At 38.4% G+C, this 15,779-nt stretch overlaps 2 protein-coding genes across 4 annotated transcripts; one reads left to right on the plus strand and one right to left on the minus strand.

Moving 5' to 3' along the window:
* Window positions 1-1,586: 1,586 nt before the first annotated feature.
* On the plus strand, window positions 1,587-9,339 carry LOC103710196 (uncharacterized protein At5g41620). Of its 2 annotated transcripts, XR_003386778.4 has the most exons (4): window positions 1,630-2,330; window positions 4,908-5,033; window positions 5,306-6,977; window positions 7,507-9,339. XR_003386778.4 is itself a non-coding variant. In XM_008795873.6 (3 exons), exons 1-3 carry the CDS (start codon window positions 1,968-1,970, stop codon window positions 6,899-6,901), a joined length of 2,085 nt encoding a protein of 694 aa, XP_008794095.4. In that variant the 5' UTR covers window positions 1,587-1,967; the 3' UTR covers window positions 6,902-7,106. The 2 variants fall into 2 exon arrangements, 1 of the variants encoding a protein (XP_008794095.4); XM_008795873.6 differs by lacking the exon at window positions 7,507-9,339 and having other exon boundaries at window positions 1,587-2,330; window positions 5,306-7,106.
* Window positions 9,340-12,104: 2,765 nt separating this feature from the next.
* On the minus strand, window positions 12,105-14,286 carry LOC103710114 (uncharacterized). 2 transcript variants are annotated; one of them, XM_008795764.6, is made up of 7 exons: window positions 13,872-14,284; window positions 13,596-13,762; window positions 13,397-13,499; window positions 13,187-13,303; window positions 12,945-13,115; window positions 12,682-12,805; window positions 12,105-12,593 (listed from the first exon to the last, which is right to left on the minus strand). In XM_008795764.6, the coding sequence occupies exons 1-7, from the start codon at window positions 14,148-14,150 to the stop codon at window positions 12,478-12,480; spliced, it is 1,077 nt and encodes a 358-aa protein (XP_008793986.3). In that variant the 5' UTR covers window positions 14,151-14,284; the 3' UTR covers window positions 12,105-12,477. The 2 variants fall into 2 exon arrangements, with proteins under 2 accessions (XP_008793986.3, XP_088565496.2); XM_088709370.2 differs by having other exon boundaries at window positions 12,499-12,805; window positions 13,872-14,286.
* Window positions 14,287-15,779: the final 1,493 nt, after the last annotated feature.

Raw genomic sequence — 15,779 nt, forward strand, 5'->3', positions numbered from 1 at the left:
TGAGATATTCGTTAAATTTTCGGAATTTCCCCCGCTCTTAATTTACTATCTGTAGCTTTTGCGGAGATACTACATCGGACAATGATGAAGTTTTGGCAGGCTAGATAGTTTAAGTCAAATTAGCAAACATATAGGTATTTAATATCCTATGTATGAATTTGTGAAACCAAACCACCTTTTAATAAAGAAGATTTAAAACAATGACTAATAATGATTTCAGCGTCATATTTAACACCTTTAGGATTCACCCAAATCATATCTAGAACCAAACATTTTCTTTCAAATTCAATTTTTAAATGTATATTTTACGTTTAATTTGACAGATAGTGATTTAAACAAATAGCTCTATTTATGTCTTGGTCATTCATTGTTACAAGGATAATAACATTCTTTATAACAACCATTATTTTATTCCCAATATTTTGATACCGGAGTCTAGATAGATTTGGATTCGTCGTTTCTGCTGCAGAAGGAATAACAAAACCGGAGTGCGCCCACTATCCGAGGTTATCATCGGTATTGCTAGAGCCGACTTTCTCGTTTCTAGCAATAGAAGCTAAATTAGCTGTTGAACTCATCTTCTCTTGGTTCTTGCGCCTCATTTGCAAGCCAGTAGGCAGGGCTCCTGCTTCAATAAATGTGTATGGGTTGTAAGGAGACAAAACTATAGGCACACATATAACTTGACCCATAAGAAAAGAAAGGTATAAGCCATGGGAAACTATCATGGAAGTGGTCCATGCTCCAAATCAAACAGCTAGAATGAAAAATTGGAGGGTGGCATTCATTTGGTACGCTGGCAAGGAAAGATAGTGGATAAGAAGTTCTATATCATATTGAAGTGGGTGCCAAGTTAGTCACCTATGTGCCGAATAGGGACTTAATGTGGCGATTAAGGGATTAATGAATAACTACCCCTGACCTCCATACCATGGAGGCCGGCAGACATTTGGAGCTTTGGAGAATGCTGAAGTGATAATACTGAGCACATTTCCAGGTCCTAATCAGGTAGGCAAATTGAAATCCATGGATGCATTGATATGGATTAGAGACATGGGACTGCCTATAAAATACTAGTTCTATCCCTTTCTTGTATTTAAAATATTATTAATTATGACTCCAGCTAATATCATGCGAATCAAGATATGCTATCTCGATGCTGGATTTCATAGCAGTGACATCTTGTTATTGCATCGGTATATCTGATATGTGGACCGGTTCGGTGTACTAAATGTTGGTATATTTTTTATACCATATATTGATACTGAACCGATACGGTACAGTAGATCTTGTAATATTTAGTTGAATATAATATAATGCTATAATAGTTATTTCCAATGTAAGTTTCACGGACAACTCTCTAACCAAGCTGTTCGTTTATAAATTTTCCTATGTGAGTTGCATTCCCTAACATGATAAAGAATATTTATATGTAGAGATAAGTCTCAAAGTTTTGTAAAACATCCAAACTCACTAAGATCTGCCATAAGGCATTATAACCGCTACAAAATAAAGCTGCAATGATGCCGAAACTTGTAATGGCCATTATTTAGAACTTAAAGTAACGAGAAAGTCAGGTTGGCCACATGAGATCAGAGTTTTAACCATGGCAATCCTCGTAGATCCCAACGAAAAGCCCATTCCCCTTGCCCCCACGCACATCAAATCATGCCACCCCCAATCCAGCTTATAATTCTTCCCCTTGTAGAGCAGTCTTTTATTGCGCCAATGAAAGGCCAATCTCAAAACACACATTGCTGTTGCACCAGAGAAAACACGAGTAAAACAATAGTTAAAGCAAGGAAGTGAAAAAAGATGAGAACTTCAAGAAACTAGGAGTAAAGCGGGGGAGAGAGAGGGGAGAAAGGAGGGCAGGGAACGGCGAGGGGGAACGGCGAGGGTATGGCTCCAGGTGGAGAAGGGTGAATAGTGTCAATTAAAAAAAGGGGAGGGGGGTTGATGCCTTGATGGAAGGGGAAAAGCGGGGAGCAGCCGTAGATGTAGGGAATTCGGGCGGTGGAAAGGAGGAGTCTTTTGGCCTAAAGCTGAGGCGAGGTATCTCCGTAGGCAAAAGGGGCGGCCCCTGTACCCCCATGCCCGCCTGGAAGCTGGAGGACCCCCCCTGCTCTTTGGATCCCGGAGGCCCCGATCGGCTCCAGACGAGGAGGAGCTGCGTCTCTGCCCGAAAGCTCGGGGCCAATCTGTGGGAGATGCAGGACCTCTTGGATTACTCCAGAATGAGCCGGAGGAGCGCCAGGATCCGCCGCCACAAGGAGGGGAAAGGCGTTGATCATGTTCTTGATGAGTCGCTGCTTGAACCCGCTGATCGAGTAGGATTTTCCCCACCTTTTCCAAGTTTTCTGTGGTTTTGAGGTTTCTTGGTTGATGGTTTTCTTGGATATGATTTTTTGAGCTATTAATGTTGTCAAGATTAGATCTTTTCTATTCTTGCTGTTGACTCTTGAGGTTTCGATTTCGGTCGCGACCTTTTGGCTTAGTGACTTTTATTATGACTTTAGTGCTGTGATTTTTCTTGGGTTTGTCTGCTGGTTGTTTTGGTTTCTTGTGAGGTTGGTTGTTATGTGAATTAGTTATTGGATTGGGAGGATTACATACAGATTGACGTTAATTGAGGGTGACTGGAGATAATGTCAAGAACATTATTCTTGTGACTGAAGAAATAAAGTAGACTGGATTTGATTTGATCGAATAAAAAAAATTGTTTTTTTTTAATATGATGTACGTCAACTGAGAGGGACTGGAGATGATGTCAGGAACATTCAAAATTGCGACCGAAGAAATAGAGTCGACTGAATTTGACCTGATTTGATTGGTAAATTTTTATTTCCTTATATAGATCCTTGACGATCGACAAATTTGGAGAACAGGTTGACTTTTAGGATGTTTGCTGACAAGCGCTTGATGAGGCTTTACAAGTGTAATTTTTCTAAATTATATATAAAAAAAGAGATTCAAATACCCTCGTCTATGAGATGAAATACAATTGTTTATTAAAATGAAAATGGCAGAGGGATCACGTTGATAGCTGAACATAAAATGTTCTCAGATGGATCATACCCTGATTTCTAAACCTGATACCATACTAGATAGGATAAGGCTTGCGAAGCAGAGTTAAAATTAGTTCCTTTTTCTCTCTTCCAGTGCTAACTTGGATTCTGCAAGCTAGCTGTATGTGTAAATTCTCGGTCTTTTTGATGTATGTCAGAAGATAATCTTTCTTTCTTTATTTCTTTTCTACGTTACAATAGAAGAACTCCATGTTTTTCAATATTTTACTATTTACCTTCAAATATGTGTGGCCTTCAGCCCTTTTGCATGAAAATAGATTGGTGAATTCATGCTTGAGCAGTTCCAGTTTTTAGTGCTAAAATTTGAAATTTGCTTTCAGATTGACCGTAGGAAAGCACTGTTTCTTAGTTCACTCATAGTCAATATGATGTCTTAGATCTCTAGAACAATTTTGGTTGAAATGGTAGAAGTCTGAATTCAGCTTTTTGCCAATCATGATAAAGCCTTGATAAGAGTTGCAATGGAGATAAACTGCACCTTTTTATAGATTGCTTCTTGGGTCCTTCTGAATTTACAGCCTTAATTGCCAATGAAGTAACTAGGGTGGTTGTGATGCACATATTTTATTAAATAATCGCCCTTTCCTATTTATGAAAGTTTTGTTGGTGAACTGGGATGATACTTTGTTGGTATAGATGCCATTTAAATGTCAAATACTTGGTATGAGATGAAAGATATTACTTTAATGCAAGCATTTTGCATGTTTGCACAAGAATAAGATGGGTCGCATGCACATCATGAAGAATTTGTCTTGTCTTTAGAGGAGTCTAGGTGTACTATTACCAGTGAGCATTTTTGTCTGACTTTTGAGAAACAACATCCAATCATCCAATGCCATGCTAGTCTTGTTTTTAACATTCGAGCATGCAATAGCAGTCATACATATTATCTAATCTAGGTTTGATATCAGCTACTATTCTGGCATAGATTTCGAGTGACACTGCCTGTGTAAATTGAGCAATCATAAACTTACAATGTAATAAATAAAAGTCAAGTAGAAAAAATCATGTCAATTTTAAAAACACGGCGATATTGTTTCATTGTCTCTATATGATTATAAATTTGCTATTTTCATTTAAATTTGTTCTATTATTTGTATTTATGTCAAACGTGTAAATCTAGAAAATGCCAGTATGAGTATGAGTCATGCTAATGCAGAATAACTAGTAAGCTAAATATTTAAGTTCTCTAAGAAAAATTGAAATAGTATATAATCCAATTTACACCTCAATGTAGGCAAAAATAACAAAAAGATGAAGTGGCTGAAGGCACTGCCCATTTCGTCGTGTGTTGATCAACTTTTGCTTTTAGCTGTGATGTCAAACTGTATTTCTTATTTTAGAGTGGTGATTTGTTTCTTCCTCCTAGTGCTTTTTAAAGACTTGGCATCGTATTCTTTTTTAAAATCTGACATGTCACATAGCATTTCTCTGGTTAAGTGTTCATTTAACTGTTTCAATCAGTTTTAAAAAGGGAAATGCCTGGGAGTCTGTAGGAGAATGGTAGGAAATGATTTCATATATGAAAAAATAATGACCATGGAATACAATTTCCCAACTATCTTTCATGGTGGCATTTATTCATTTCTTGGAAGTATTCCCATGCCTACATCAAGGTGATTATACACTGTTTGTTCTCAAGTCTTTTATCAGTGCTATATGAAAACATGTCTTGTATTCTATTCCTAAATCATAAGCCATCATTTACTTTATTTTATTCTCTCTTCTGACTTGCAGTTATTTGTCATGCATTTGAGTAAAATATAATTTATAGAAGTCTTTCTCTACAACTAACCATTCTCTAACTTTTTATTCCAGCCTCTAAGTGTTGGTAGTTTAAGGAGGCATGTTGCAGCTTCATTGATTCGACAACATAAGTCGAGTGAAAGAAATAGTCAAGCTCTCCAACCTATATCTCCTGCAAGTTATAGCAGCTCAATGGAGGTATCCAATTCCATCCTTTTTTCTTGCTTAGATCGTAGTGGGATTGTCTTTTTTATTTATGTAGGGTTTTTTTTTTCGCAAATTGTTTTCAACTCTGCGACGTGTTTCACTGATGAATTGTTTGAGGACTTATTAGCTCAATGGATTGTCTTTACTAGTAAATCCAGAGTTATCATCATATATTTGTATATGCTGGTCTAGTATTCCTGATTCCCTTAAAAGTTGCCTTCTGGCTGTATATGTTCTAATTATTGCTTTTCTGCATTTTGCAGGTTGCAGCTTTTAACCAAGCTATCACTCCTAGCAGTTCTTTAGATATGAAGAGGAATCTCAAGGAGGCAGGATATAGCCTTAAAACATCAACTGAATTATTGAAAATTCTGAATAGGATTTGGAGCCTGGAAGAACAGCATGCATCCAATGTATCATTGGTAAAAGCATTGAAGATGGAGTTAGAGCATGCACAGAGGCGTATCCAGGAGCTGATGCAAGAGAAGCAAGCATATCGGCATGAAATGGATGATTTGGTGAAGCAAGGTGTTAAGGCCAAACTGGTCGGGAAGAACAAGGAGCAGGAAAGGATTAAAGCATCTGTACAGTCCATAAGGGATGAGCTTGAAGATGAGAGAAGGTTGAGAATACGTTCCAAAAGTCTGCACAGGAAACTAGGGAAAGAGTTGTCTGAAGTGAAAGCAGCATTTTTGAAGGCAGTGAAAGATCTGGAAAGAGGGAGAAAAGCAAATAACCTTTTGGAGGACCTCTGCGATGAGTTTGCAAAGGGAATTAGGGATTATGAACAGGAAGTCAGGGAGTTGAAACAAAAGTCTGTAAGAGGTTGTGACCGTAAAGTTGACCGGATGGTACTTCATATTTCAGAAGCATGGCTGGATGAGCGGATGCAGATGAAGATTGCTGAAGCTAGGGCAGATTTGGCTGAAAAAAGCAGAGTTACAGATAAGTTAAGGGGTGAAATTGAATCTTTCCTTCGAGCTAGACAATCCAGTAGCTCTAAGAATGATGGTGTGTACCAGAAAGATGGAAATTTGCGTCGCCAATCCCTGGAGTCTGTCCACTTGAATGGGGTTGCTAGTGCACCTCGAGATGCTGAAGATGATGATTCTGCTGCCAGTGACTTACATTGTTTTGAGCTTAACATGGTTGGGGGTGACAGTGAAAACTGCAACTGGATAAAGTTGCATGGTGGAAGTAGCACTGAGAAACTGAGCTCAACAAGAAAATCTAACTTCACGGGGAAGAAGTTGGGATATTCTGAAAATTCCAAAGGCCAGAATTCATCTGGGGTGCAAGCACAATTTAAGGAACAAATGGATAAGACAAAGCTGTGTGGAAATGAGCAGCTTATGGATGGAGAATGGGGAATACATTCACAGACTGATGAAGAAACTGGAGGTGTGGAAACGGATCAGATTGAAACTGTTATGCCCCAGAAATCTGATAATCATCGTATTCCAGAAGTTCGGCAGGGCATGGATCTGAAGTGGGATAGCAGTCAGAGATCAGATCATTTGATTGATAACTCAGTGGAAAAGCAGTCAGAAATTTGCATGGTTGATCAAGATAATTATCACAGGGAACAGTCCCAAAATCAATTTTCATGGAGGGGTCATATTGTTTTAGTTGGTGAGGACGCTGCTTCAGGGGATTTCCACAATCTAGCCAGTGCAGTGCAGCAGTGGAACTACCAGCATACATCTCCTGATATTGAGATATCTGAATGCTTATCAAAATTACCATGTGGAGTAAAAGAAAATACTTTAAAGGCAAGATTACTTGAAGCAAGGCTAGAGGGACAGCATGCTCGCTTTAAGGTTTTGAAAGGTTCAGCTATGGGCAAAATTCGGCAATGAAATGGGCGCGAATGCAGTGTCATTGGCCGAGATGCCAGTGTGCTTTGAATAGCTGGTTGTTTAGATACTGTAAAAGGTATTTTCTGGAGCTAAAGATGTAATCTGATTTCTTTCACTCTGTTACATCCTTTCCTCTATAATTTTGGGATTTACTTTATGTATACCATGAGTTATAATAGATTTGTGAATGACTACCCGAGCACTAGCTTGATTGTCCATATTAATTTTAGCAGTTCATTGTACTCTCGACAAGAGGCAGGTTTTTGACTATAACTTCCACTATAGTGATGCCGGATCTAGGGCTTAACCATGCTATTTGGTCAACTTCCAATGTGTTTGCATTATGTTTATATTTACTTTGTCCTTCTCTTGCTAGCGATGTGAGCAATTATAATCCATGAAAATTGCTTCCCTGAATTTAATTGCTTTTGATCTTTGCTTCAACCTGCAACTAGATTGGCACTTCACGAATTTTAAATCTTCTCGCATTGCTGATAAAGTCAATAATTCCCTCTCTATCCTCTCTTCCTCTACCCTACTCCACACAAACCCCCCTCCCTTGAGCAAATACTTAGAAAATGATACTTTTCCTTCATGTTGTATAGCTGTGCATCTGTGGTGGGAAGTTTGGAATCTCTCTCTCTCTTTTATATCAAGCTCATGAAGGTCGCTCTGTTCTGAGCAGCATAGCAAAATGTGTATATTTTATTATGCTGGTAATCTGTTGTTCACTCAGAGAAATGAGATGATATCTGGAACAAAAAATAATAATAATTGCTGATATTGTTTTTGTTGTATCCTCTTTCTTAAACTTTTAAGATTGGCAATAGTTCATAATCTTTGAGAAAACCTGAAATGAGAATGTGCTGGTGAAACCACCATGGCTGCAAACAGAGATGCTCGTTTTCAGAGTGAAGACTTAACTGGTATGTTCCTTGAAAAAACCTTTCATATTTTTGAACCTAAAGACTCTTTTCTTTTCTTTTTCCTTTTTTTTTTGCTTTTTATCTATTTATATTATTTTAGGTTCTGTGACTTTTCTAGTTGACATTATCTTTATGTGAAGAAATTTGTTATCTCCGTTTTAAAGATCTTTTATGCCATTCTTTACCTACTTATTTTTTTTTACTCTGTTTTCTGTCTTTGATTTTTTTTATCAAAAAAAAGATCTTGCTGTGATCCCTGGCTATTTCTGAAGGTACCAATTATGGTGGCCATAGCTGTACTTTTTCCAAGTCCGCATCATTCTTTGTTTTATTCAGGTCGATTGGGGTGGGCTTGCAGCTATCTATTTGTTGAGACTTGGTGGCTATGCTTTCATATGCTTATGGATTCCCTAATTGTATGTTATAGTTGGGTATCATTGTGGAGTCCACCAAGATGTGCAGCTTGATGTCATGGATGTAGTTTTAATTTCTATTCCTCTTTTATTTTTTTTGTTTGGAGGTGGATGCGTTCTTCTTTTTTTTTTGTTGGGCTTTGGGTGGGGGTGCAGTGGGTTGAGCTTGCTGAACTGATGCAAACCTCTATCCATGTTTCAGTTTTTTTATAGGTCGGGCTGATCATGGCTCTTAACATCTCGAAGAATTGATCACATCCCCCCTTTTGGTGAAATAGCTAGAGGATTTAGGTTAGGATTATTGGGAACTTTTTCATGGCATCCATATCCATTTCTGTTTTTAAAGGTTAGGCAAGTCCTAGTCACACAAGATTGGGCTTTAGCACATAAATGCATCTTAATATGATGAGGGTTTTGTTGAAATTAAGTAAGAAGAATATGGTCTGCTGCAGCCAAAAGCGCCTACTTTGAGGCGTATCTCCCCATGAACTCCAGTGTCCATCTCTCCTTCAATCTTTAATGTCATTTATAGATCTGTAATGCAAACTTTTTTTTTTTTTGTGAAAGGCAAGAATTGAGAGCCGACCTATACGACTTCAGTTTCAAGTTAAGAGTGATGGACCTGTAGTTGTTGATGGTTTGCTGTTAGGCTACGAACTTGAAGAAGCAGAAATAGAACAGGTTTAACCACAATCTGGAGTGCTTGAAAGGAGGAGCGTTGGTGGATCGAGACTTGTCTACATTGAAGCAAAAATAACAATACATGGACATATATGATCTCAAGGAGTTCCACCTGAAAATCCAACTGATCAATTGGAGGAGACAAATTAGAAGAATGATCAGATCCGTCCATTGAGAATTCATAGAAGAGCTGGTTGAAGCATAACAAAAAAGGGAAAAAATATCAAGATTTGCAAAGATCTGGTCCAAGAGGTTGAAGAGTTTAAAGATCTGATTGACAATCAACTTCTGTGATCCAAGTATTAAAATGATAATCGCTTGAAATTGGATATGCAGCAATATCCTGTAAGTATGAGGATCCATTTATAGTTCGATGGAGTATTAAAATAGGAACAAACTAGATTAATGATTACAAGTATCACCATGATCTGGTGGTGCACCATGAGACTTCAGACAAATGGTTTCAGCATCAAATTTTGAGGATCCAAGTTTGAAGAGAGAATTACAAAATAAGACGGCTATCTAGGAAAGATTATTACAATGGAATGGATTGAAGCAACAGAAGTTAAACATAGGGCATAAGATTTATTTCTTATTATGTTGTAAATTTAAAATCTGCTCAGTTGAACTCGACGTTATTTTGTGGAACAGTTCACAGCAAGGAAAGCCGTACCGGTCCGTACCGGCCGGTACGGGCCGGTACGAACCGGTTCGGTGCTTGACCGGTACCGGAGAGCGATGAAAACCGGTATATCCGGTTTTCATCTGTGTACCGGCCGGTTCGCACCGGTACGGGTGGTTTTTTTTTTTTTTTTTTACGAAACCACAGCTTCGCGCTGTGGTTTCAAAAACCACGTGCGCGCGTGGTTTCAAAAACCACGCGCCGCGCGTGGTTTTAGGGAGAAGTGGCCCACGGGGCCACTTCTTTCAATTTCATGAAAAAAGTAATAAAAAAACATCAATTTTCATTTAATTTAAGATCCAACAGAGACAACATTAAAAAAAAAAAAAAAAAGTCTGACTCGTGGAGCCCGGCCGGTACCGTACCGGTCCGGCCGGCGACCGGTACGCCGGACCGGACCGGTACGGCGGACCTTGGTTCACAGAACCACCGGTCAGAATTGAGGATGATCAACTAAAATGTGGAATTAAAATGTAGATAGGGAGATTTTAAGTTGGGCCATTATGGGGTTGCAAACATGGAGATTTCAGAAAAGTGCATCATGAAGTGAATAGGCTATGAGAGGTGAAATAGGATTCTGAGTTTGTTAGCTTATAAGTATCATGATCAATGCAGGAATTGAAGTGCCTTCTGCATCGAGCCATGGAAAGAATGGAGATTGATAGTGGGCATGTTACTATTAGGCGGCTCCCTAGTTCTCAGGTTGTCCCCTGGTATGGAGGTTGTTAAGATGATAATTTTTACGTGATTGTAAATTACTTACAGTTATATGAACTTCAGGTTGTTGAAGGTGTGAACTTTGATATTACTCTCTGCTGATAGGACTTGATGACCCCTGTAGCAGGTTAAGCAGTGCCTTTTTATACAAGACAGGCGATGTTAAAATGGGTCTAAAAATTTATGATCTACAAATAATAATTCTGCTTGCCTTGATGGGTCTGAAGTCTGGCTATTGTTCTGTATTTAGCCTTTACCATTACTTCTAGTTTAAGCAGAACCAGATGTTTGATCTGAGTTTCCCCATCTAAACACAAGAAAAAAGAAAATAAAATGTCATCCCTTGTATTCTTTTTTCCTTGGGTTTCCCTCTGTCCAAGAAATGGACAGGTACCCGTCAATCCATGCATTAGAAGGCAGAATGTAATTTAATTCATTTGCAAAATCAAAGTTGGCAAAGCGACTAGAACAAAATGTAATTGCCACAGTTGTAGCTTGATTTTTGCCAGTTAAAATGGCATATTAGATTGAATAATTTGCCGGCGACCTTAGTCATGGCTTGAAAGATTTTGGGTTAACCTTTTCAAATCCCACAACACAGCTGCTGACAAACTCTGGCACTACTACTGGATACTGACATTCGAAGCTCTTCTGGTAGCTAAGGACAGATACTGTGGACACAATATGCTCTGTGAGGCGTCCGTGGTTGTTGCTTGCTTCCAGTGTCACCAGAGAAAACAGCTAAATGAAACGAAGAGTCTTGCCTCCGTGAAAGAATGCTTTGATGGACGTGACAAGTGCTTTGGAAAACATGGATGATGGATCATTTAACAGCTAAATGAAACGAAGAGTCTTGCCTCCGTGAAAGAATTATTATTTGTAGCTCATGCAGGGATGACTCAGATGAATGGCCTCTTATCTGCATTTGAGATTGTATAGAGAGCAGATGGGACCATTTGGCCAAAAGCAACGTCCTTCATACTTCTTTCTCCCGTCACCCTCCCATTATCTCTACCCTTAACTAAAATTCTCGTGCATTCCAGGTGGTGATACATAATAGCTGTAGCATGCTAATCTTATACCAAGCCAATAAGAGATCCAGAAACACCAGAAGAAATAGTGCAGTGTGAAGTCTAAATTAGAGTTGCACCAGAAGGAAATGATGAGTGGAGACTCAAGTCAATTAAGTTGCAGTATTGGGAGAGCTGGGCAGAGAGAAACCATTTGTTGAAGGCAAATTGGTAGTCAGATTGAAAGGAAGGCTAGAAAAGGCTTGACCGACAGTGATGACATTGTTTTTTATTCATTTTTTCGCTGCTTCTATTCAATACCTTTTCTTTAAGTCGATAGCGTCTTTTAGAAATAAGCTGCAGAGTTCAGAGCTGAATCCTTTTCCGAGTAGCGAGCGGGGAGGCTAAAACAGAGAGATACTAGAAACAGATCAAACAAAGAAAAGGATTTTTTTTTTTTTTGCCATTTATAGGGCAGTGAAATGGATCGGACAAATTGACTATTTTTGTACCGCGCATGCGTTTCGCTCACATTTCACCTATTACCAAGTACTTTTACGACGGAGAGTGAGAAATGAGGTGCGGGTCTCATGACTGATGGAACATGAATTATATAAGATGATATTTTCTGTATGTATTAAAGCGAGACAGCCTCATTGTCTCATCGAGCAGGTGTTTTCACTTTTGATTGTTGTGATTCGTGCCAGCACTTAAAGTATTTGATTAGTATCAGCAACAAATCATGTTTTGCTTCTTTTGAAGAGACATAAATCATGCTTAACTATGATCATTCAATTCACCAAATCAATTTCGCAGCTGATCTTGCCAGTTTGCACCCCTCTCATGACAATATGATGGCACTTATTATTAAAAAGAAAAATAGTCAAATTAGAAAAATAAATACTAGAACATTCTATGCCAAGATGTGAAGGCTTCTATATCATGCAGCTTAGACCTGTGTGCAAGTAGGTCGGGTTGACTTGCGACCAGATCTAATCTCAACTGTATTAGATCCAACCTAATCCTTACTCTATTAGAATCGGCTCTATCTGTAAAACCAGATTAAAATCCCAATACAGTATAAATTTTGAGTTCTCAGCAGCAGTCAGATAAATAATTTCATTGTTGCTAGCAAGAGCTTCTTCTACTATAATAGCGGAAGAGCATAAGAAACAATTTCTTTCTCTGGGTTGCCTTCATATATGGTGATTGTTTGTTCATCCAGATCAATCAGTGCTGTGCAAAGAGTATATAATGTTGGACCTGAAATGGTAGGTGTAAGCTGAATTAAGTGGAACAGAGGACACACTTGAAGACTTATATTTGTCTGGAAGGCCCCAAATTGAATCACCTGTCATGTAGATGGGATATTTTTTATCCACAGAATCTCCAAGAATTGAGAGTACTTTTGCTTTTGAGTCTGCTGAAAGTTGAGCTGCCCTGTTGTGTCTGCTGATAGAGTTCTCATCTTGTACCTTCACTTGCAAACGATGATCCAAATTTAGTATAGAGAACTATTTTTGCATTGCCCTCTTAAATTGTGTGATGCATAGATCTATAATTTTTAATAGCATTATCTATCTCTGTGTCTAAATTCTACAATCTATGGTTCACCTGCTGTACTTGTAGGTGGAGGTACATGTTTGCATGGAAGAAAGGAGTTCTTCCAACCTCATGAACTGAACAGCGGTTGCCAGATGCTGTTTCTACATTTAAAATCCTGCGGCTCCTAACATCCATTAAGTTATAGCTGTGTCCAACAGAAGCATTGGATGAATGAATTCTCTGCAGCCAGGAACCATGTCAGCATCGGTAAGTTACCAATCTTAATTCTGTGATACCAGAGAGTGTCTTACATTCAAGGCATCACCAAGGCCAGTGGCTTCCAGAAGATCTCGTGATATAAAATTACGTCCGATACCTCCTGCAATGATTTCCTCTCGTGTTGGAGGTACTGAATTAAGTGTGAATGCCTGATATAGAGGCCACATAGGTAGCCATTTGCTTCAGCATTTTGGGTGACCACTGAAAAGCCTTGTGAGTTTATTACAATTGAAAGATCTTACCAAGCCACAGCTGTTGAAGCCAAATGCACAGGTTGGAAGCTCCCCTGCGTAAGTGTAAGCAGTGAACGTTACTCCATTCGACAGTGTGGCCCTCACCAGATAGCTGCAGCCCATAGAATTTCAAAGTACTAGCTGAGTTTAATATGACAGATGACCTTGTTTGCTTAATATTGATCTATGGAGAAGGTTTAATGATTACGTGCGACCAATTAAAGCTACAGTTGCATCTTCATTGTGTGCAGCAATGGCCATGGAGTCATTTACAACAAGAACATCTGAACAGTCCTCATCAGTGACCTCTTCTGGAGTGGCCTCTTTCTTCAGAAGAAAGGGAAGTATTTCCTTTCTAAAATTTAGCAATATTATCTGCTTAAGAGCATTCAGTTAACTAGCTCGAACATCTTTCTGCTACTACTGTTTGGAAACTTTAGGAAAGGTCAATGAATATAAAGCCAAGGTGAAGTAGAAATATTACTTGGAGAATTGGGATGCCGCTTCCTGCAGCTGTTCCTACCATTTCATCCCAGTATCTCGGAAACATCTGTCTATTAGCAGTGCAGAGTGCTTCAACCAGCGGCTGAGCCTCTGCGGTGCGGGCGAAAGGGAGGAGCTGCTGTTGAAGGATGGGGTCAGTGGCCACCCTGCTTTGAATCAGATCTGAGAATCTCTGCCCTATGAGGAATCCCATTTGGTAGGCTTCTTCGCACTGCCCGACATCAAAGAGTTCCAATTTCTTCTCGCTTGAACCATCCATCTGTGAGACATCAGAGACCTCACACCCTCAAGCAGTTGAGCCAACTTATCTTCTAAGCTTCAGCTCTATTTAAGATTTATTGTTGTTTTTGTAGCGTCCCAAAAGCGTCTATCTGGGATACAGTAGATGGCTGGATAAGATTAGATGAAGGGTATTTCCACATTTATTATTTCCTCGTGCAAACTCGGGTTTATATTCATTTTGATTATTTAAAGATAATATTAAGTTTCATATATTATATAAATTTTTAAGATCTAAAATTAGGCGAAACACCCTTGCTGATATTTTGAAATTTTCACTTTAGTAATTAGTTAATATAGTATCATACTCGAGTTTGTTAGGCGACCCTTTTCATGCTGAGATATTGCCATCTATCAATAAGGTGCTTTCTAGGGTCTTTTTCTCTTAATAAAAGTATATTTTTACTGCTTCATTTCTTAGTTAAGGAATAGAAGCAAGAGGAATGATCTTTCGAAATAGTCTAGACTCTCTGATTTATGATCGCTTCTATATGGTAGCCATTACTATTTTATTAGTAGACTCGCAATTCGACCTTTATCATTACAGATTGGTAGCAAAATCGAGTCTCTCCCGGTGAGATTATAGTAAAATGTCAAAACTAATTTAAATTTATTTGATGGAAATTATAATTTTCTGTATAATTTAATTAATTGATTGATTTCTAAAATTTAACTCGATGAGAAAAAAGTCAATAATCTATATAATATCATAATGCCCTTCTTCACACAGTCTAGGCAGCACGGTGAATGCATAAATAAGAAAAAAAAAATTGATCTAAAAAAGGGTCTAAACTCATGGCTGCTCCTATACTTTTTTTTTTTTTTCCTCTCTCTTTTTTGGAATCGGGCTAGTATCACTTCAGCTGACCAATTGCCATGTTAAATCAAATACATATTAATCATCCATTTTCCATCAACTTAAAATTTAGGGAGTCATTTGGTTAGTTAATATGGAACTAGATTAGCAGTCTCCCGAATAGCGGAGGCCTTTCTTTTGGCTGAGGCCTTAGGCGACCGTCCCGCTCTAGGAACTAGTTATTATTTTTTGTTGGATATCAAAGAATTCTAGACCCCTCCATGCAAGATTAGTTCGATTGGTTAGTTAACATTGTGGCAACCTAATATACGTTATCTTAATCAATAAAATCTAATTAAATACTTAATTATATAAACTAATAATAATTTTTTTATAATCATTAATAAAATCTAAATAAATACTTAATTATGCAGCTTAACAATGACCATTTTTACAAACATGATGGAAACAATCAATCTTATCCTACCCTCTCTCAGGCTACGCCAATGCTCTTCGCCATATGTAGAGAGTCACTCCAGAAATATGCATTTCCACCGGCTTGGCTCACTCGCCAAATTCCAAGCCCCAAACTGAATGGATTGGGTCACCTGCGGCTCTACATAAAAGGGCACGAGGCATGGCTTGGACTTGGAATGGGGAGGTGCATCAAATAAGCACTTAACTCTTTCGTTACCTCTAGAAGAGTATAAGGAAACTGAGCGGACAACTTTTATTAAAAAAATATTATTTATTTATTTATTTTGGTAAAACGGTCGTTTACGTTAATCTGGCGTGAGTGCAACTAACTGAGTC

The sequence above is a fragment of the Phoenix dactylifera genome, chromosome 12 (genome assembly GCF_051530095.1).
Source record: "Phoenix dactylifera cultivar Ajwa chromosome 12, Ajwa_hap1_PhDact_Kaust_v1.1, whole genome shotgun sequence".
NCBI lineage: Eukaryota > Viridiplantae > Streptophyta > Magnoliopsida > Arecales > Arecaceae > Phoenix > Phoenix dactylifera.

Coding starts and splice junctions, on each gene's coding strand:
- LOC103710196 (XM_008795873.6), top strand. CDS start 1,968: ATGGAAGGGGAAAAGCGGGGAGCAGCCGTAGATGTAGGGAATTCGGGC. Junction 2,331..4,907: donor TGCTTGAACCCGCTGATCGA/GTAGGATTTTCC, acceptor TTTTTATTCCAG/CCTCTAAGTGTTGGTAGTTT. Junction 5,034..5,305: donor GTTATAGCAGCTCAATGGAG/GTATCCAATTCC, acceptor TGCATTTTGCAG/GTTGCAGCTTTTAACCAAGC.
- LOC103710114 (XM_088709370.2), bottom strand. CDS start 14,150: ATGGATGGTTCAAGCGAGAAGAAATTGGAACTCTTTGATGTCGGGCAG. Junction 13,763..13,871: donor GCGGCATCCCAATTCTCCAA/GTAATATTTCTA, acceptor GCTCTTAAGCAG/ATAATATTGCTAAATTTTAG. Junction 13,116..13,186: donor GCCTTGGTGATGCCTTGAAT/GTAAGACACTCT, acceptor TCCTGGCTGCAG/AGAATTCATTCATCCAATGC.